The 22707-nt window shown below is 42.3% G+C and overlaps 1 protein-coding gene across 1 annotated transcript in view; it reads left to right on the top strand.

Annotated features, from left to right (window-relative positions):
• Positions 1–22707, top strand: part of KCNH7 (potassium voltage-gated channel subfamily H member 7) — a 395413-nt gene that overhangs the window by 266895 nt on the left and 105811 nt on the right. Inside the window, exon 7 of the mRNA XM_070731643.1 lies at positions 20505–20930. Within this exon, the coding sequence (XP_070587744.1) occupies positions 20505–20930 (426 nt within the window). The remainder of the gene's footprint in view (positions 1–20504; positions 20931–22707) is intronic.

Genomic DNA, 22707 nt, shown 5'->3' with positions numbered 1-22707 from the left:
GGCTACAGTCCAATAAGTAATATAGTTACTGGAATTAGTGAGTGTCCAGTAAACATTAATGTTACAGTTGTATGTCCCTACTGTACATGTAGGGATGGAAGACAGGAATTCCATAGCAAAGGGACACAATACTATTATTATTAAGGAAACTGCAATGAATTAATTAGAGAAATTACAGGATTGGATTAGGAAAATGCAGTATGGAAGAGACTGAAACATTGTGAACACCTGTTTCAAGCATGGGGAATAATTAAATTAGATTAACTACTTCATAGAAAAAGAAGACTGAGAATCCAAAGTTAAGAAAGTCTTACAGGGATTGATTGCAGTACTAGTATCCACAGCAAACTCTGACGGAGCCAAAATGAGGACATGCTTGGTGATGTTATCAGGCAGATTCTAAGAATAATTTAGTTTAACGCAGGTACGGAAACATGGCGTTTATATGGTGTCATCATCACACGTACCATCATTTTGGATCATCAAGAGTTTGCTGCGGAACCCTCTAGAGTACAGCTTATAATTTGTGATACTATCTAGATGCTGCCTTAAAGCCATTGCTTGAGTAGCATTTACCCACCAACATAAAGTGGTTTTAGATCAGCCCAAGAACAACTCCTGTGGTTCAGTACTTATCTTTTAATCCAAATCACTGGATATTTCTAGCTGCATATAGTGAGACTGCGTATTACAGTCTCACTAGATATCAGAGTTATGGGTAGTCCATGGGTTGGTTCCTCTCAGTTTGGACTTGATCTCCCAAACCAGTAGCAACCCGCTGGTGACATCACAGACCTGATTCGGTCAATGGCGCCATCTTTTTTTGATTTTTTTTAAAACAGGATTTTCCCGTGTTTGGATGGCTTCTCTTTCGCTGCTTGAAAAAGGGCCCTCCCGCCTGCCCCTCGGTTAATACTGACCTTTATTTCTTTACCCGAAGCACAGCTGATCAGCTCCTCAGCTGTGTTTTGGGTGGATTCCAGCTACTGAGCATGCCCAGAAGCAAAATTGGATGAGGGGATATGCAAACACGAGCAGAGTGTGCCTGCGCAAAACATCACAATGTGGATTGGTGGTGAAGTGGAACCCATCCCTGAGGTAGTCCTTGAATGACAATTGAACCAGAATTTCCTTGACTAAGCAAGGCAATTATTAAGTGAGTGGCACCTGATTGTGTAACCTTTTTTCCTACTGTTGTTCAGCGAATCGCTGCGCTTATTCAGTGAATATGGCTTCCCCCATTTACTTTGCTTGTTGCAATATAGCTTGAAAGTTCACAAACCTCCCAGGGTGTTTCAACCATTAATAAATACATGCCAGTTGCCAAGCATCCAAATTATGATCACATACTATAACTGGTGTGCGTGTGTTTGTGCAAGGGCTGTTGGTGCAAAGTTTGGTTGCAAGTTCCTTTCTTCAGTACCATTGGAACTTCAAACAGTCACTCAACTGCATATTTAAATAATAGAGATAACAAAATTTCCAACGTGCAGCTGGTAATAGGATTTAAGGCAGCAATCCTACCTCTGCTTAGCCAAGATTAAATGCAGCTAATTCAGGAATGATTACTTCTCATGGCATTTAACAGAGCTTTTGGGCATGCATAGGTAAGATTCACTGTCAAGAGCTTATTACAAGATAAATGTACAAAACTGCAGCCTCCTCCATATTTGCAAACAGGGCCAGTGTAAAAAGAAAAAGATTTCTAAATTGAACCACTTATTGAGGAGTAAATTGTTATGTGATGTTTTACACCCACATCTTTGTGCAAAAACATGACAATTTTCATTTTTAAAGAACTGGGTTAAGCAGAAGCATGAATATAAGTAGGGAGGAAGACAGACAGTTTATTAAACTGAGAAATGGAGCTTTTTTCTTCTGATCTGGTCTGGAACAATAGATTCACAATAGAGTACAACCTCAGCTATCATTGGAATTAGTACGAAGGAGCTAATTATCTAAAGTAAAATTGTGGAGGGGGAAAAAAAACCATGCAAAGAGCAAGGAAATTTACGAGCAGTAAACACATTTTGCTTTTTAGGTTTTATTAAAGTCTATCAACGGCTAATAAAGGGAATACTATGAAAAATTAAAATAGCCCACACAAAATCTCTGTATTACTTGGTCTGCATAAAGCGAATGTGCAAGAAATAGGGCACTGCAATGGCAGGTTCTGCCTCCTTCCTGATGCATTATAAAGCCTCTCTGTGCAAAGCTGGATCAAGGTCCTGTGCATAAACCTTTTCATATATATACATTTTGCATAACATTCTATGCTGAGATAATAGCCTCTATTGTTATATTGCTCTTTTTTCCGCCAATAGATATTTTTTTCCCTTGAACCTCTGTAAGGAATAAGTAATACAGGCTGCTGCTTTTTAAAAAAAGGGGAAAAAAGAATCTATATTCAATGAAATAGATGGATGCATCTCTTCAATGCAATGGTGGGTTCCTCCCGGTTGGCACCAGTTCTATACAATCAGTAGCAAACTGGTGGTGTCTGTTGGTGCCGATCCATGGATGAGGCCATCTTTGGGAGGGGATTTGGGGTGATTTTTTTTGCTGATTTTTTTTCTTCTGAACATGTGCAGAAGCCGAGTTTCCAGCACTGTTTTTAGCTATTTTTTTTTAAATAAAATTTTTGGCACTGTGCATGCACAGTGGCGAGGTGCACCCAGTCATTATGGGAGGGAGCAAACTGGCAGCAAGGTAAGGTAGAACCCACCCCTACTTCAATGCATTTGGAGTCCTGTATAATAGGGGTCCCCAACCCCTAGTCCATGTTCCTTTGCTGGGGCGTAGCCCATTCGGAACTGGGCCATGAAAGTGTATGTGCACATGTGCAAAACAGCGTTTGTAAAAGTGGAACCATTCCCTCTTTTTCCCACACCTCACTGCCATCTCTTTTGATCTGCCAATCTGGAAAGGTTGGAGATTTCTGCTGTATAATATTTGTTGGTTTCTCGCCTCTTTATGGTTCACTCATGCATTTTGTATCTAAGTAGGCCTGTGCGTGTAGATTTTTGTTTCTTTTTTTAAATGGCTACTTGCTTCTAAATATGCCAGAATTCTTCTACTTTGGGGACAGAAGTTTGGCAGAAGTTAGTAGAATTTCAATCATGTACCACTGCTATTAGACCCCCCCCCCCAGCTCTTCTGTCATCCCTTGAAACTTAGTTTTCCAACAACAGAACAGCTTCAGAACCATTATGAGCCAGAGTGCCTCCATGTGGGGAATGGATGTGTACAGGTAGTCCTTGAGTTAACAACTGTTCAAAGTTTCAAAGGCACTGAAAAATTGTGACTTATGGACCATTTTTCACAGTTATAACCTTTGAGCATCCCATGGTCACATGATCAAAATTCAGATGCTTGGAAACTGGTTCATATTTATGACCATTGCTGTATCCCAAGTTCATGTGATCCTCTTTTGTGACCTTTTCACAAGCAAAGTCCATGGGGAAGCCAGAGTCGCCGAACAACGGGGTTACTAAATTATCCACTGCAGTGATCACTTAACAAGTGTGGCAAGAAAAGTCATAAAATGGGGCAAAACTCACTTAACAAATGTTTTACTTAACAGCAGAAAACCCAGGCTCAATTGTGCTCATCAGTTGAGGACTATCTGTAACTCCTTCCAGGTCCAAAGAAAGCCCAGCATATTTCTACCTCCTTAGGAAAAAAAAAAGTAAAATAATGGAGCCGTATTGGTGATGAATGGTGTGGAATGAATTATTTGAATTGCTGTATGTCTAACCACATGCGCAGCTAAACCTGTGGTTGCATGATTTACCTTATCTTTCAGCGTTCCAATTAACATCTAAGTTAAAACAGAGTCCGAGGCAAAGACGTTCTCAAATTTCCAATTTTTCTCCGTACTAAAGGAGTGGGTCCAGCAGTCACATGGGTTGCTCCTGTCCAATCCGGTGGGACTGAGCCTAGTATTAAAAAAGCCTGCTGGATCCGCCCCTTCCCCAGAATTCGCTCAGTCCGTGATCCTTCGCGGACGTGTGATAGCTCGTTCTCTCTCAAACACCTTCCCTTCGACTCCTTTCTTCAAAAACAGTAAGAATTTTCCATTATTTTAGCTTGCCGGCAGTGGATTTTACTCAGCCTTACAGGGCTTCGAGTTGGGGGAGAAGTAGCGGCACAGCCAATTCCCGGTCTTTTCCCTCCGTGCTGTGCTGCGGCCGGCTTGGAATTTTACACATTCCTACGGCCTGGAGGTCCTGCCGAAGCAAGCCACAGTCATAAAACAATAAAAGGGCTATTTACCTCCCGCGGTGTGGGACTTAACCGTCTCCCAGACTTAGTTTTCCCCTCCGTTTGCAACAGATACGGAGCGGTTGATTTTGGCGCGAAGGCCCTCGCACCCAGTAACTTCGCACTTTCGGTTTTGCCCGGCTTGGTCAGCCATTAGTGCGTTCAGTCCGCCGCTTGACCCTGGAGTAGCTGTGAGTCCCTCAGGTCTATTCTCCACGGAAGTGGCCTCCAACCAGTGTGCCTTGGTTTTTACTTAAGTTAAGTTTGGTGAGGCCTGCCACGCTGCATTTAGGGACACGAACTCTTGGTATCGTCCGGATTGCCCCTAAGTCGCAGCCGCTCCTGGGCCTAGGAGCAGGGTCACTTCTCCTCTTGGGAAAGCTCACAAAATTCTTCTCCCCCCTAATTTCTTGGCTCAAGCCTTGTCTTCTGTAATTTGTTCAGACTATGGCTTCTTTTCCCAAGAGAGGCACAAATAAAGGTCCCAAAGAGGTTAGGCCTACTAGTGATGAATCTTCTAATATTCCCCAGGCCTCTTCCTCCTCTTCTTCGGGGGCCCATTCCCTGGCTAAGACCACTAGGGCTGAGAAGAGAAGGGACCTAGCCCTACAAAAAATACATGATAAATCAGCCAAACGTTTAAAGGTGCAGGCCCAAGTGCATATGAATCCAACCCCCCCGGAGGCTTCTAACCTGCCTCTCTCTGGGGTTCCTGTGCTTTCCCTGGATGAGCCAAACCTAAATCCACCCCAACCTAACTTATGGGGCTTAGGTCCAGAGGAGCCAGATATTACTGAGGATTCCTCCCAGCCAGATCCTTCTCAGGCCTTCAGGGATCCCTCTAATTTCCCGGCTGATATTTCTACCTTGTCTCCGGAGTTTCAGTCTATATTGTCTGTCTTGACTAAAACCATTGATGCTAAACTCTCGGCTATCAATGTTCCCTCCTTGTCTCATCCTCTCCCTCGTTCCTCCCGTCCCGTGGGTTCTCCTTCTTCCTACAGAGCCCCAGTCATAGAGGACTTTGATTCCTCTGATGAAGAGGACATGGATGCAGAAGAGGATGATGACCCTTTTCAACGTCTGTCGGAAGATGAGGAATCTCAGATTAAGATCCCAGCCCCAGCTGCTATATTTCCATCGCAGCTCTTCAAATCTCTCCTTCTCAAGGCAAGAGCATCTACGGGGCTAGCCGCACAAGAAAAGCAGGCTACTCCTTCCACAGACCCTCCGGAGGAAAATCTTCCTTATTTCATGGACGAACAGGAAGACAATGAGGTAATTCCTATGCCCAAACTATTTAAGGACGCCCTGCTTAAGCAGTGGGACCACCCTACCTCTGGCTTCACCCCCACTTCTAAGGACAAGAAGTTATACAAGCTCTCTCCCTCTTACGAGGAGCTGCTAACCTGCCCTAAACCAGATGAGCCAGTTAAGACCCTGCACTCGGCTGCTGCCATGCCTGGTGAAGCAGAGGAGGTCCTCCGTCCTGAAGACAAGCGCCTTGAACAAATGCTCAAGAGAGGTTTCTTCGCAGACGCATGGGCCATTAAGAGTGCAGCTGCAGCATCTTTCTTCTCCAGAGCTATGCTCTTGTGGCTTCGCCAGCTCCAACAACACTTGCCTCCAGATGACCTTCGAGGCCAACAGGATTTCAATAAAATCTTCGCAGCTGCCCAATACGTAGCGGATGCTACTCTCCAATCTTCCAGGTTTGCAGCCAGGTCAGTAGCGGCCTCCACTACGGCCAGAAGACTTCTATGGCTCCGTCCTTGGCAAGCGGGAATAAGACAGAAGTGGCAACTTGCCATGGGGCCTCTGAAGCGCAATCTCCTTTTCGGAGATCTCCTGGACCCTCTCCTTACAGAGACCACGGATAAGAAAAAGGTCTTGGGTCCTACCACTAAGAAGGCCCCTAAACCGCAGTCCTTTCAGCGCACAGGCCGTCAACAGGATCAAGGCTTCGCCTTTCAAAGGAATCCAGGTCAGTATTCCCCTCGCTTCCGAACCCAATCTAGAAACTCTAGGGGCAGGGGTTCCCGTTACCAGAGAGGATCCTCCTCTTCCAGAGCTTCCAAGAAGTCCAGATGGTGAGTCCCCCTCCTTCCCTATTGGAGGTCGACTGGCCTGGTTTTCCTCAGCTTGGCACAGTTCTTGTCAGGACCCCTGGGTCATTGACACTGTAGAACAGGGCCTTCGCTTAGAGTTCATTTCTCTCCCCCCTAAGCGTTTTATTTCTTGTCCCTCTCCCAGCTCCTCTTCATCTCGTATCCGAATGGAGGAAGCTATCTCCCATTTGTTAGCTATTAGAGCTATCCAACCGGTCCCCTCTCTCCAGAGAGGCTCAGGCTTTTACTCCATCCTCTTCATGGTCCCTAAGGCCTCTGGAGGCTGGAGAGCTATCCTGGACCTCAAAAAATTGAACCAATTCATTAGGTATAGGAAATTTAAAATGCATTCCTTATCCTCCATCCTAGCCGCCCTGCACCCTGGGGATTTCATGGTTTCCCTGGATCTTACGGAAGCCTACCTTCATATCCCCATTGCCAAAGGCCACCGGAAATTTTTACGTTTTGCCTTCCAAGGCAAACATTTCCAGTATAGGGCCATGCCATTTGGGCTCTCATCGGCTCCCAGAGTCTTTACCAAGCTCTTGGGTTCCTTGGCGGCTCATATCCGGGCCACGCCCATCCATATTTTATGTTATCTAGATGACATTTTAGTTCATGGAGATTCTAGGGATGGAGTGGTTGCAGATCTCTCTTCCACCATGTCAGTCCTTCAGAGCCATGGTTTTTCTATTAACTTCAAAAAGAGCCACCTTATCCCAACTACTTCCATTCTACATCTGGGAACTATCATTAACTCTGAAATATTCCAGGTCTTTCTCTCTCCCGAGAGAAAACACAGTATGTTGGATCTCATTGCTCGTATTCTATCTCAGCAATCTGCCTCCATTGCCACCCTATCTTCCCTGCTGGGGAAGATGGTGTCATGCATTGGCATCGTTCCCTGGGCTCGTCTCCACGCTAGGGAACTACAGTGGCTTCTGTTACCATTCCAGAGATCGGGGCACAGCAACTCAACTCGTCGCATCGCCATCCCTCCGACAGTTCGCAGATCCCTCAAGTGGTGGACTTCTCCAGCCCTAGACAAGGGATCTCCCTTCAGGTGCCCGGACCAGTTTGTGGTAACCACAGATGCCAGCCTATCCGGATGGGGTGCCCATGCCCAAGGCCTAATAGCCCAGGGCACGTGGTCACCAGAGGAAGCTTCCAGGCCCATCAATTGGCTAGAACTCAGAGCAGTGTCTTTAGCCCTAAAACATTTCAAACCTCACATCTCCAACCAGCATGTGCTGATTCTTACCGACAACATAGCCACAAAGAGTCACATCTGCAGACAGGGAGGCACAAGATCCAAAGCTCTCATGAGGGAGGCCCTAAAATTAGGGCTTTGGGCGGAGAAACATCTCCAGTCGCTTCTAGCCGACCACATCTCGGGCAGCCTCAATGTCCAAGCAGACTGGCTCTCGCGAGCGACCATAGATCCAGGAGAGTGGAGTCTCCATCACGCACTGTTCCACCAAATCTGCCTCAGATTCGGCCATCCAGTGCTGGATCTATTTGCGTCCAAAGACAATGCCCAGCTCCCTCGCTTCTTCTCAAGGTTTCCATCCCCGGGAGCGGAAGCGATCAATGCTCTCAGGATCTCTTGGCCTCCAGGGCTACTGTACGCCTTTCCTCCAATTCCAATTCTTCCAGACGTGATCCACAAAATTATTCTGGAGAGGGCCCAAGTAATTCTGATCGCCCCCCACTGGCCCCGCAGGCCATGGTTCGCGGATCTTCAGAAGCTGTCCGTACAGGCCCCCTGGCGTCTCCCCGTTTCGGAGGATATGTTGCGGCAGGGAGCCTCCTTTCATCCAGACCCGGAGTGGTTCCACCTCACCGCATGGCTATTATCAGGAGAGACCTAGACCTGCGAGGATACGACCCTGACACAGTGGAAGTCATCCTTAAATCTAGAAGAGGGTCTACCAACCGGATATACGACCACACGTGGTCCAAATTCCACCAGTGGTGCTCTCAGGAGGGCTTATCTCCCCTGTGTCTTCCCATCCACAGGATAATTGCCTTCCTCATGAAGGGTTTCCACCAAGGTCTCTCCACCAGCACCATCCGTCGCCAATTAGCCGCTATCTCTTCTGTCTTGGCGGGGCCTCGCAGGCAGCCTCTCCGCTCCTTTCCGGAAGTTCAAGAATTTCTCAGAGGAGTGGCCAACATCAGGCCTTCTAAGGTCCACAGATATCCTTCCTGGGACTTGCCACGGGTTCTACACTCCCTTACTCAGGCACCCTACGAACCCCTGAAATCTGCATCCCTCAGGTACCTATCTTTCAAGGTAGCATTCCTAGTGGCGATTACATCCGCCCGACGCATCTCTGAGTTGGCAGCCCTTTCTATTAGACAGGACCTCTGTCAGTTCCATCAGGACAAAGTGGTTCTGCGACTGGATCCCACCTTTCTACCCAAGGTTAGTTCCATGTTCCACAGATCCCAGGATATTGTCTTACCTTCCTTCTGTCTCCAACGAGAGCATCCCTTGGCAATTAGATGGCACACTCTGGATCTCACAAGAGCGCTAAAGATTTATATCCAACGCACAAGACCCTTTCGAAGGTCGGAGACACTCTTCGTGGCCTACCATCCCAGATCCCTGGGAGCTAAAGCATCATCATCAGTAATAGGCCGTTGGATCAGAGGCACCATTGCAAAAGCTTATGAGTCAGCCTCCCTTCCTATTCCAAGGAATGTCACCGCGCACTCTACCAGAAGTGCTGCCACATCTGCCGCTTGGGCAACTCAAGCTCCGTTGGAAGAAGTCTGCAAAGCAGCCACTTGGGCCTCGCCAAATTCCTTCATCAGACACTACAAAATAGATACGTACGCCTCAGCGGATGCTGCCTTCGGCAGAAGGGTACTCCAATCCGTTATTTCTCACAAGGGCACTCTAACCCCGCCCTAGGGACCTATCTCTTGGGTATGTCCCATGTGACTGCTGGACCCACTCCTTTAGTACGGAGAATAGGCGTTGATCGCTTACCTGAACGCCTCTTCTCGTACGGTGAGTGGGTACAGCAGTCACCTCCCTCCCTATGTGTGGTGTCTGTCACCTCTATCACTTTCTTTCTACCTTCTACTAACACATGAGAGATGAACACCTTTGAGCTTCACAACTGAGCCTAGTCTACGGATTCGCGAATTCTGGGGAAGGGGCGGATCCAGCAGGCTTTTTTAATACTAGGCTCAGTCCCACCGGATTGGACAGGAGCAACCCATGTGACTGCTGTACCCACTCACCGTACGAGAAGAGGCGTTCAGGTAAGCGATCAACGCCTATTTTCTTTAAACAATTTATTCTTTAAACCCGGATCTGATTTCCCCAGGATTTCTACTTCCAAGTTGCAGTTGATTCTCCTGTCCCACACCCACAAGTTCTTCACATGGATGACTAAGGTAGCAAACTTCACATGGATGACTAACGTAGCAATACTCAATAGTCTCAACCCCTAACCCCCAACATTTCTCCCTTAGACTCTCCACGATTGACCTCTCCAGGTTCCTAAGAGGCCAGTAAGGGGCGTACATAAGTGCACCAGTGTGCCTTTCGTCCCCTGTCCAATTGTCTTTCCTTTCTCTCACTTATCATATATATTCTCTTCCTTTCATATATCCTCTCCTCTAAGTTCACCTTTACCCTTATATATATTACTACATGTCTATTTTTCTTCCTATGTATTTATGTATTGGACAAATGAATAAATAAATAAAATAAAAATAAATAAACTCCAGCAATGTCCAGCTGCTTTTTGGCTGCCAATAAGAAAGATTATAATTCCTTTCCTTTCCTATTCCTTTCAAAAGGAATAGGAAATGCTAAACCATAGCCTGCTGCATGTAAATCATGCTGTACAACATTGATTCACAATTTGGGCCATAGGAAAGATGCTATATTTTTGAGGGGTGGCCCGTACTTAGCTGCCAGGACTATGATCAATCTGTCATAATCCTCCCATTTCATTTTCTGTGTCAATTCCAGCAGCATAAATATTGCAAATGACTGCATACATAGGCACCAAGAGCAGTGAGATAAATAAGAATTTAAGTGATAATGCTTCCATCATAGCTATTAAAAGTCCTATCCATATTCCACTTTAGAAAGCCGCTGGCTTTCAAGGGCGCCTAAAGCAGTGATGATGAATCTTTTTTTGCTCAGGTGCCAAAAGGGTGTGCACATGCGTGATGTCGCAATGGTGTGTGCCCACACCCATAATGCAATAGTCTCCCCTCGTGCAAGCACACACAACTCCCCCCACACTGCCCTCTCATTTCCAAACTTCCGGTTGCCCTATTAGGCCATTTTTCACCATCCACAGGCTTTCCTGAAACCTGGGGAGGACAAAAAAACAGCCCAATGGGTTAAAACAACCTCCCCCCACCCTCCAGAAGGCCAAAAATCAGCTGGCCAGGGTACACAAGCACACTAGAGTTGACACGTGCCCTCAGATATGGGTCCGCGTCCCACTAGTGGCATAGGTTTGCCATCAATGGCCTAGGCCCAAGATGTTCTTGCTGAACATTTTACGAATTTTCTCATGTGGTTCAATCTGGTGTTTTCACTGAATTTTCATCTAACTCCATCTTGACTCTTTTTTTTCTTATTTGATAGCTGTGGAAGTTCAACAGGCTAACTAATTAACAAAATAAAAGCTTCCCCAGTAATGTATGTGATTGATTTCTCAACGAAAAGACTGTTCCAGAGATCTGCAAAAGTCTCTTTGCTCCAAGCAAAGTGCGTTGGGAAAACACATTGCTTGCTGCTCATGTCTTTGGCTTTACATCATTCTCCATTACCTAGTGCTCCAATTTGAAAACTTAGCCCCATGCAATTACAGGGAAAACCTTAAATGTCTTTTTCACTAGAAAATAGCAGTTTAATTGGGAAGCTGAGAACATTACCTGATCAATAATGAGAGTCTTTTCTCCTACAGCTTTGCCACTGCTCATCCCCCACCTCCCAAAGGGTTATACTAGCTACTAGCTAATTAACTCCACTACTAAGAATCTGGCTCGCAGGCCTTGAGTATCAGTTTATGTCCTACTGTTTCTTGACCCAAAGGAATTTCATGTAAAGAGTATTGTGCTATTGACATGCTCTTTAATCTCTTCCAAAAAATACGAATATGAGATTTCTTTGAACATTTGTTTTTTATATTGAGATAATAAGAGGGTGTTTGAGATCCCAGTAATTATAATAGTACATCTCTAATAATGCTGGAACTCAGTCCTAAATTTGAATGAGCTTTTTAAATAATGCTTTTAATACATTCCACAAATATCCATTAGAACAGGAATTTATAACGTAATTAGAATGAAGAGCAGGTCTCTTCCGATAGCTGTTTGGACATATGGTAACTAGTAAAGTAAACTAGCAAAAAAAAAAGTAAGCTAAACTAAAGCAATGATTATACTCTCCAAGGCAACATCTTAGAATTGGTATATAGTATTCTAAACTTAAGGAATATCTCCAGAGTCCCAGATGATAAACATAGGTATTTATAGAATAACAGATACAGCTCAGGGTGGGGGTTGATGGCAGAGTTAAACTTGTCATCAGTTTAGAGTCCTTGCATTGCCATAAGAGATCTAAGTCCAAATTCAATTGACCCTTATCTAGTGCCCATTTAGTAGTGTTGGTTGACTAATAAACCATCTATGTTTCAACTTTATGAATGGTCCTGATTCCTTAAGCCTGACAGTATTGTTCATTGTGGGAAGGAAGATGAAAAAAGGATGTGCGCTTTTAGTCAGATTGACCAGAATGTGTCCTCTCCTTTGGACCATATCGTCTCTGAAGTAGCTAAAGGCTGTTCATTTAATACATACAAACTAATTGATTCTGCTGTTTGATATATCCCAACCTTGATTTGGGGACAAGTAGAGAAATGAAAAGTATGAACTCCTTTGATTGAAACACATGGTTATATTCTGCCAAAATGTATGTAAGCATTGTTTTTGGAAGCTGAATTAAAGCTTATGGAAATTACTTCAAAATATTGGTTGGATCCAGATTAATTCTCCAGGCTGTAATTCTATTAAAATCATTTTGAGGCAGGTTAGCCATGACTAATTTAATAGCCATATGTAATTTAATCCAAGTCCCCCATTCCGTATCTCTACCTATTATTACAGATGTGAAATGTACTTTTATTTGGTGGGATTGAAACTGTCTCATGGGAGTCTAAATTAGTGGTATTCTAGTCATCCATTTTCCTTTAATTCATTAGAATATCGTTCTTTTTAAAAGTTAACAAGAGAGGTATGTATTTGAATGCATGGCGTTTTTTTTCAGATTGCATATTTACGGAGAGGGGCAGCATACAAATCCAATAAATAATAATAATAATAATAATAATTATTATTATTATTATTATTATTATTATTATTATTATTATTATTATATCTGTAAGTTTGTATGAGCCACAGTGGCACAATGTTTAGAGTGCAATCCTGCAGGCTACTTCTGCTGACTCCAGGCTGCCTGCAATTTGCCAGTTCAATTCTCACCAGCTCAAGGTTGACTCAGCCTTCCATCCTTCCAAAGCGGGTAAAAATGAGGGCCAAGATTGTTGGGGGCAATAGGCTGACTCTGTAAACTGCTTAGAGAGGGCTGCTATCTTGTTGGCAGATTCATTAGTTGAATCTATAAGAAATTAAATATCTTAAATATAGCCATTGTTACTGTAATGGATATTTTGGTATTTTCGGCATAGCTGGAACTATTTTGTTCCAAAATCTGTACAAAATCTGTTGTAAATTTTGGAAACATAATTTACAACAGATTTTGTGTGCAAATGCAGCTAAACCGGACTGGGGGTGGCTATTGCTAAAATACTGTTGGGCATATTTTGCAGTTAACCATTCTCTCTATATAAATTCAAATGTTTTGTATTGGAAAAGGCTGGAGTTCAGGGAAGATCAAATTTATTTTCTTTGTTGCTGTTCTGAAAGTTAATATAATCTTAAAGTTCTCCCCTCTCTCAATCACTGTGTGTGTGTGTGTATTTGGAGGTAACTGTTAGCTTAATTTTCACTTATGCACCTGAATTTGTTATACATTTAGCAATTGAATTTGCACATCAGGCTTTCCTGCAGGAGATAGAAGGAGTGCAGCTATTAATCATGTTCTTTTGGCAGAAAAATAAAAAAAGGCCTGTCTAAGGACTCTTTATGATTTTAGTGGAAGCAAAGTAGAAAATAATTATGGCTTCTCTTGATTTGTATAAGACAATCAGATGATTGAAAGAAAGCAGGCACTAATGAAAATGGTAAGCTCAGCATGAGGCAGCAGGAAGTAGCTCTACCTGGACTTAAAAGCCAACCAGTGGTGTGCATGGTTACTGCTTGGATGGAGACTAAAAATGAATCAGGCTAGATTGAAAAATCACAAAAACATTTCAGGAGGCGGCAATTGAAAAACTTCTGTATTGTGGCCAAGAAATGAAAATCACCAGGAGTTGAGTTCAATTCAAAGGACTCTCCACCTTTAACAAAAATGACAGCAGAAGATCAACCTGCTTTTCAGCTTAAAGAATATCTTTTTATTAAAAGAAATTATGGTGCCATTTTTTTCCTTTTTTTTAACTCCTCCATTTCTAGAAAACCCATTCTGAAGCTGAAATCCTTCAGTACCTTTCTGCAAGAAGCCAGATACAATCACAATGGCTGAAAATAGTAGATTTTGGAAGAGACTAAAATATTTAAAAGTGGACTGTAAGCAATAAAATAGGTTTAACATATCTATAAAATTGGGGGGGGATCAAGTGGGGGGGGAAGCCTGGTCTATCCATGGAAAGGTCTTTCCATTTTGCATCATCAGCCTATCTTCTGCAGCTCTTAGTCACCCAATATCATTTATTTATTTTTATTTAATTTGTTTTGTCAAGTACCTACCTGGTGGTAGACAGATATATAATAATATTTATATACATGATGCTAGGAAAAGAGAAACATTAGACCAGGGGATGGAAGGCACTCTGGTGCACTTATGCACGCCCCTTACTGACCTCCAAGGAATCGGGAGAGGTCAATCAATTACTCGGTTACTAAAGTCTGCAGTCAAGTTTAGAGCAGTTTCCTTTAAGTTTGTAAATGTTGTGTGCTCATGTGTTGTGGTTGAAGCTGAAGTAGTCTCTGACGGAAAGGACATTATAGCAGATGATTTTATGGGCTATGCTTAGGTTGCGTTTAAAGTGATTTAGTTCTAAGTTTTCTAAACCTAGGATTATAAGCATAATTGCATAGGGTAATACTGTTGCAAGTGGAGGAGTGGAGGGCTCATCTAGTAAAGTACCTCTGGTTGTTTTCTAGAATGTTTATGTCCAAACTGTGATGTGGGTTCAGACAGATGAGCTGTATTCAAGGATTGGTCTGGCAAAAGTTTTGTATGCTCTGGTTAGTAGTGTGATATTACCAGAGCAGAAGCTACATAGGATTAGGTTAACAACTCTTGAAGCCTTTTTGGCAATGTTGTTCCAGTGGGCTTTGACACTTAGATCATTTGATATGAGTATTCCTGTGCTTAGGACCATCTCTGGAAACGTCTATGATATCTTCAGGGGCAATGATTTGTGGATGATGGTTGTGGATGCTGTTTCATACCTTTGCTATGTCAGATTGATCGTTTTCTTCTGGACCGAAAAAGATTGCATTTTGACGTTTTTGTTCACGCTCCATGGCATCTTTGACTAAGGTGGGAATATCAGTGGTGAGTTGGTCAGCCTGAAACTATTAGAAGCCTTCTTACCTCTGACCTGAAGAAAGATCTCTTGTGGGCCATCAAGCAAGGTTGGGATGCTGTTTTCAGTGTAGCCTCATTGCACATTATTCCACAACAAAACATGGATTTACTGAAACAAAACCTGTCCTTTGCAAGCATGTGAGTCTTCGGAGAGGGGCGGCATACAAATCTAATAAGTTGTTGTTGCTGTGTTGTTGTTGTTATTATTATTATTATTTCAAATTTTAAAAAAGAGTTTCTTTATTTGGACCTAATCCACACTCATTAAAAGCCCTTTTGTCAAGGGTTTGGCCTAGTGCTGCTGCCCTGAACAAAGTCTTTAAAACGCCAGAAGAGAGAAGAATGCTGTGTAAGGACCTTGAAGCTGCAGTAGATTGGGGAGGTACAGGGCTCATTTGATCGCTGTCCTTATTATTTATATATTTGAGTACATTTATATGGCCACACTCCTAGTGACTCTAGGAATCTTATAAAAATAAAAACCCAATATACAAAATATTAAAACGAGCAGTGCTGGGGCTAGAGGTGGAGCTCTCGCCTCACAATCAGGAGGCCATGAGTTCATTCCTAGGTGGCTGCAGATATTTCTCTCAGTTATTTTCTGCTGCGACCTCCGCATAGGCATCAGGAAGGGCCATCCACACAGTAAACACTCAGCTCCATTGAGTCACCCCAACTCTACTCCAATGCAAGGGATTACAGGGTGGTTAAGAAAGAGAGAGAGAGAGAAAATAAAATATACAAACAATAAAAATGATTAGATTAGATTAGATTATTAGAGTTGGAAGGGACCTTGTAGATCATTTAGTCCAACCACCTGCTCAAGCAGGATTCCCTATACCATTTCAGACAAGTGGCTGTCCAATCTCCTCTTGAAAGCCTCAAGTAAGGGGCGTGCATAAGTGCACCAGTGTGCCTTCCGTCCCCTGTCCAATTGTCTCTCCTTATCTCATTTATCTTTTCTTCCTTTCAAATTTGTTCACCTATACTTTTATATCTTTTCTTCTATTAGTTTCTTTAGTTATATTACTACATATCTATTCTCTTCAATGTGTATTATGTATTGGACAAAATAAATAAATAAAATGAAATAAATAAATAAGTATTGGCACTCCTACAACCCCCGCAGGCAAGCTGTTTCACTGGTTTATTGCTCTCACCATCAGAAAGTTCCTCCTTATTTCCAAGTTCGAATGTCTCCTTGGTCAGCTTCCATCCTTTGTTCCTTGTCTGGTCTTCTGCTGCCTTGGAAAATAGTCTGACTCCCTCCTCTCTGTGGCAGCCGCCCAAGTACAGTATTGAAACACTGCTATCATGTCTCCCCTGGTCCTCTTGTTCAGCAGACTAGCCATGCCCAGTTCCTGCAACCGCTCTTCCTATGTTATAGTCTCTAGTCCCCTAATCATCCTGGTTGTTCTCTTCTGCACTTTCTCTAGAGTTTCAATGTCTTTTTTTTTTTTTGTAGTTTGGTGACCAAAACTGGATGCAGTACTCGAGGTGTGGTCTAAATAAGGCTTTATAGAGTGGTATTAGTAACACCCTAGTCCTAGATTGTATCCCTCTATTAATGCAATTTAGAATAACAATAACCCAAACTCTACTCCCTAGTGACAACAATCAATCAAAGAGGCCATTTGATGGACTCCATCCCACTCTAGAGCCCAGGTCTGTTGATAAAACCAGGTCTTCAGGACCTTTAAAACAGTGTCAAAGCAGGAAGGACAATACAATCTAGCCTCCTATCACAAAATGAATTCTGCTTTTAATTAAATTTTTCAAATGAGCACATGTGTATCTTTCTATCTTCTTTTGTTTTAACTGGTCCATTTCCCCCTGTTTTTCCTATAATGGGAAGCTATCCTGCACTACTCTCAATGTATGTACCTTCTATGTAGTATTTAGGCACATTAACTCCCTTTATAGACCTTTTTTTGCTGAAAAAAGACCAAATTGAATTGCTGATTTTGGGATGTATTGATTATAAAGGTTTATTTATGGGAAGAAGGTAGCTACAATATATGGGAGGATGGAAATGGTAACTATGTTTGAAACTGCTGCAAAGATCGGAAGTCACTTCTTTAGTTATCTTTCTTGTTCCTGCTATTTTACTATTCTTCGCTCTTTTTTTCTTTTGACCCTTTTGTGATCTTTTTCTGTTTCTTCTATGCTTCTTTAATTTTTTAAAAAATCTTTGTAAAATCTGCTTTTAATAAAATGTATCCATAGTACCCTGTTTTCCCCAAAATAAGACATCCTCTGATAATAAGCCCAATAGAGGTTCTGAGTGCACGGCAATAACGCCAAGCGCTTATTTCAGGATTCAAAAAAATTTAACACAGGGAAACACAGTATTTAGGTGCCCTGATTATAATTTCCCAGCAAATCCACTGTAACGTGAATGTTTTTGGGGGGAGGGGGGAGAGGGAGGGTTACTTAAATATAAAGATGGTTTTAAAAAAAAGTATATAGAAGCAATTATCCAAAACAAGATGATATCATTTAAAGATAAGCAAAAGAAAATGAGTCTTTGGAGCCTTTTTGCAAACACCTGAACATGACACTTTTGTTTGTGATATTTACATAAAACACAGGCAGTCCTTGACTTGTGTCTGGTTGTTTAGCAACCATTCAAAGCAACTGATACAACCACTACCCCCGTACTTCCAAATAGATTCTTCTGATCTGTCAGGACTAATTCTTTTGATTTCAGTTGCTTCAGTGGACAAATGATTAGGTTTGGCATTCTAAATTATTCCATCTCGCTCAATGATTCTAAATTCCTATACTCTGCTTCTGTGTATGGAATGGGTCAGTGACATAAATATAGTTGAGGCTGGAGGAGTAGCCACTTCTGACCCTGCAGGCACAGAGATCCCAGCTGGTTCTTCCATCTTTTTTTTTTTTAAAGTGCTGTTCACGGTTTCTTGTAATTCTGGTGGGGATTCAGGCGTTTGGAAGTGGCAGGTTGGGTGAAGGCTCAGCAACAGGTGGAAGTAGGCCAGCCTTGCAAACAGAACGCATTGAGAGTGACCACTAGATGGCAGAGATACAGTGCAGTCTTAATTCTCTAATAGTCATTCAGATTCTTGCGGCTTGAAGAGCTCATAATACTCCTGGTCTTGATTGCCATAGTCTTCTTCTATGCACGAGCCCCAGCTTCTAACCAGGCCTGCTTCCCCTCAAAGGTAGTCACTCACATTTTAACTGATGGCTAACATGTCAGGGTAGTCTGGGGGAGGGGGGCATCTGAAATGTTTGACCCTGAAGAAGAACACTATCTTGTCCTTGCCTCCGATATTAAAACATCTTGTACTGGTCTAGCCTATCTATTCATAAAATGCACCCAATTTTGTGTGGCTTAATATAATATAATGAAAAGGAGCATGCAGTTTTCATCAGGGTATAAAGTATAGTTTATGAACCAAACCATTCTGATTGGTCAATATGCCAGAACAAAATACTGTATTATTATTACTGCTATATGTAGACCAAGCCATTGAATTAACTGTGAACAGGAAGTGGGACTCTACTGATTAGTCCTGTTCCCAATATCTCACATGCTAGCTTGTTCCACCCAAGATATCCACAGTCATGCCATCAAACATCTACCCAGAACAGCTAGACGCAAGGACATTTTTTTCCCCACGTGCATCACTCTGTTTAACAACTAATTCCCACAACACTATCAAACTATTTATTCAGACCGTATAACTAGTCTTCTTCTCATCCTTCCTATTACCTATCACCTTCTTCTTATTTGTATTTGTATTTATTAGATTTGTATGCCGCCCCTCTCCGAAGACTCGGGGCTGCTAACAACAATAAAAAAGACAATGTGAACAAATCTAATATTAAAAATAATCTAAAAAAACCCAATTTAAGAACCAATCATACATACAAGCATACCATGTATAAATTCTATAAGCCTAGGGGGAAGGGAAAATCTCAATTCCCCCATGCCTGACAAGAGAGGTGGGTTTTAAGGAGCTTGCGAAAGGCAAGGAGGGTGGGGGCAACTCTGATATCTGGGGGGAGCTGGTTCCAGAGGGTCGGGGCCGCCACAGAGAAGCCTCTTCTCCTGGGTCCCGCCAAACGACATTGTTTAGTTGACGGGATCCAGAGAAGGCCAACTCTGTGGGACCTAACTGGTTGCTGGGATTCGTGCGGCAGAAGGCGGTCCCGGAGATATTCTGGTCCGATGCCATGAAGGGCTTTATAGGTCATAACCAACACTTTGAATTGTGACCGGAAATTGGTCAGCAACCTATAACCTTGTTGCTTGTATCTTTACAATTTATATTGTTTTATTTAGTTTCCTAGTATGATTTTGATTGCTTATTTAGTAGTCTATGACTATCACTAAGTGCTGTATCTTTTTATTCTTTTTTTAAGATGGCTGTGCACGTCACCTAGTCATTCTCTTATTTATTTATTTATTTAGACAGACAGACAGACTTCTATGCCGCCCAATCCCAAATGACTCAGGGCAGCTTACAACAATATAAAATTACAACAGCAATTTAAAAAATTTGAACAAGCTGCCAAGTATCTGAATATTGATCACATGATCATGAGGATGCTATAAAGGTTGTAACTGTGAAAAATGGTCATAAGTCACATTTTTCATGGTCACTAAATGACCTGTTGTAAGTTCATTACTACCTGTAGTTTTTTAAAGGTCGACTCACCCATTCTAAATTCAGCACAATTCTCTTGCATTGCCTTTTCAGAAACCTTGTTCAGAAATAAGCTATCAGTTTGGATAACTTGCGGTCAGACTTAGGAATTGTATACAAAATTATAGATAGTATATAGGTATAAATGACTTTTTCTGTTTTAATCACAATAATACATGTGCGAACAGCCTCTTTAAACTCAGTGTCAATCCTTCTAAACCTGACGTAAAAAATATGATTTCTGTAATAGAGTTGTCAAAGTCTGAAATGCCTTACCTGATTCAGTTATCTCAGCTACACATTTTCACAGTTTCAGTCACAAATTCACTTCCGTGGACCTTACTTCAAACTTAAGTGGTCAGTAGAGGGTGTGTGCATAAGTGTACTAACGTGCCTATCATTGTATTTTTATTATCTTATTCTTGTTCTCATTTCTGTTTGACAAATTCCGATAGATGGATGGATGGACGGACGGACGGACGGACGGACGGACAGACAGACAGACAGACAGACAGATAGATAGATAGATAGATAGATAGATAGATACATGGATGGACGGACGGACGGACGGACGGACAGACAGACAGACAGACAGACAGATAGATAGATAGATATATAAATGTATTTGTTTGATAGTTTGTTTGTTCCATTTCTACCTTACTCACTATATGGTTTGGTTTTTTTGTTCTTTTACTTCCCAAGGTCCTATCTTTGGGAGCTGATGTTCTGCCAGAATACAAGCTCCAAACACCTCGCATCAACAAGTTTACGATATTGCACTACAGCCCTTTCAAAGCAGTCTGGGATTGGCTCATTTTGCTGCTTGTGATCTACACTGCCATCTTCACCCCTTACTCGGCAGCCTTCCTTCTCAATGACAGCGAAGAACAGAAGAGGCGGGTGTGTGGCTATTCCTGCAACCCTTTGAACATGGTAGACTTAATTGTGGATATTATGTTTATCATTGACATTCTCATAAACTTCCGAACGACATATGTCAACCAGAATGAAGAAGTGGTAAGTGACCCAGCGAGAATAGCAATTCACTACTTCAAAGGCTGGTTCCTAATTGACATGGTTGCCGCAATACCTTTTGACCTGCTGATCTTTGGATCTGGCTCGGATGAGGTAAGCCAAACAAAGCACGGAACTCGCTTGCTTTTAATGTATGTGTCATCCCATATGTACATGCCACGTGCTTCATCTCAGTTCAGACATAATCCCAAAGCATGATTGTTCGTCACTTTGTTTGCAAGTAGAAGGAAGAGAACGGAATTGTCTGACTTCCAGCAAGTCCTAGTTTCCCATTTTGTATCAGTGCCACAAACCAGGATATGCACAAAACATTTTTTTTCTCCCACACCAACAATGTAGAGTATTCATGTGTGCCGTTATCCATCCTAAGACAAAATACAGGAAATAGTATAAGGGCAGACTAGATGGACCATGAGGTCTTTTTCTGCCGTCAATCTTCTATGTTTTTATTCTGTGTGACCTCTGTGTGTCTGCGTAAGAATGTCTGTGAGTTGGATGTTGACAAGAGAGATTCAGGTTCAAGTCTCCATTGGTGCCTATCCATGATAAAGAATTCTGTATTAAAACACTTGGGGTGTAACAAATGTATTTTTTTGTTTGTTTGTTTGTTTGGTTGGTTGGTTGGTTGGTTGTTTGATTGATTGATTGATTGATTGATTGATTGATTGATTGATTGATTGATTGATTTGGATTTATATGCCGCCCCTCTCCGAGGACTCGTGGCGGCTCAATTGGCCTCAACTACTCAAGGGAAAAGCAAGATGCAGAAGCAGCCTTGTCCTTTCTAAATGGATACTACTCTCTTCAAGAATATGCAACGATATGTGTCCCTCCAATGCTTGTTCCCTACTCCCCCAAGCTACTTCTCTTAAGTGGCAAGGTTGCTTGTATAGCATAATACCTATCCATTTTCTGGCTTTGTGGAATATTGCTGGAGAGGGCTGAGACTTTCAGTTTTCAGAGCTCACCAAAACCAAGAATGTTTTGTTGTCTTCTGATTTTGATAAATAAGAGGTAGGAGAAACCTCAAAACAATGTCAGATGGGGCCTGGATCTATAGGCAAAGGTAGGGAAAAGTATCTTTTCTTGTGTTTCACCTTCCTATGTAAGCAACATCCCTAAGGAAAGTTTGTACATGATCTGGATCAGATTCAGCTTACACAGTCTGGAAAATCTTCCCTCTTTCCTTGTAGATGTAATTAATAATAATAATAATAATAATAATAATAATAATAATAATAATTAGATGATGATGATGATGATGATGATGATGATGATGATGATGGAAGGGACCTTGGAAGTCTTCTAAACCAACCCCCTGCTTAGGCAGGAGACCCTACACTACTTCAGACAAATGGTTATCCACATTTTCTTAAAAACTTCCAGTATTGGAGCATTCACAATTTTAAGAGGCAGATTGTTCCACTGATTAATTGTTCTAACTGTCAGGAAATTTCTCCTTAGTTCTAAGTTGATTCTCTCCTTGTTTAGTTTCCACCCTTTGCTTTTTGTTCTACCCACAATAGTCCAGTTACGGCTGTTACTCCTCCTCCTAGAATTATTGCTGCTGCTGCTACTACTACTACTAGTAGTAGTAGTAGTAGTACTACTTCTATTAGTACAGCTATTCTATTACTTATTGCAGAAGGGTGAATTTTGGCGACTTTCTGAATTACCCCTTTTCAGGGCTGCTGCTTCTTATTTCGTTCTTGATCAGCTTAATATTCTCATGATGCCCCTATCATGAGAATGATTGTGAATATAGGACGGCAGTATTATCTCTTACTCTAATTACCACCTTAGACATTGAGTCTTTCTTTTTAAAATCCCTATTGTCACAAGGTCCCCCTGTGGTAAAGACCCCTACTAA

Source organism: Erythrolamprus reginae, chromosome 1 (assembly GCF_031021105.1).
Source record: "Erythrolamprus reginae isolate rEryReg1 chromosome 1, rEryReg1.hap1, whole genome shotgun sequence".
NCBI lineage: Eukaryota > Metazoa > Chordata > Lepidosauria > Squamata > Dipsadidae > Erythrolamprus > Erythrolamprus reginae.
This window is presented reverse-complemented; position numbering and strand designations above follow the sequence as displayed.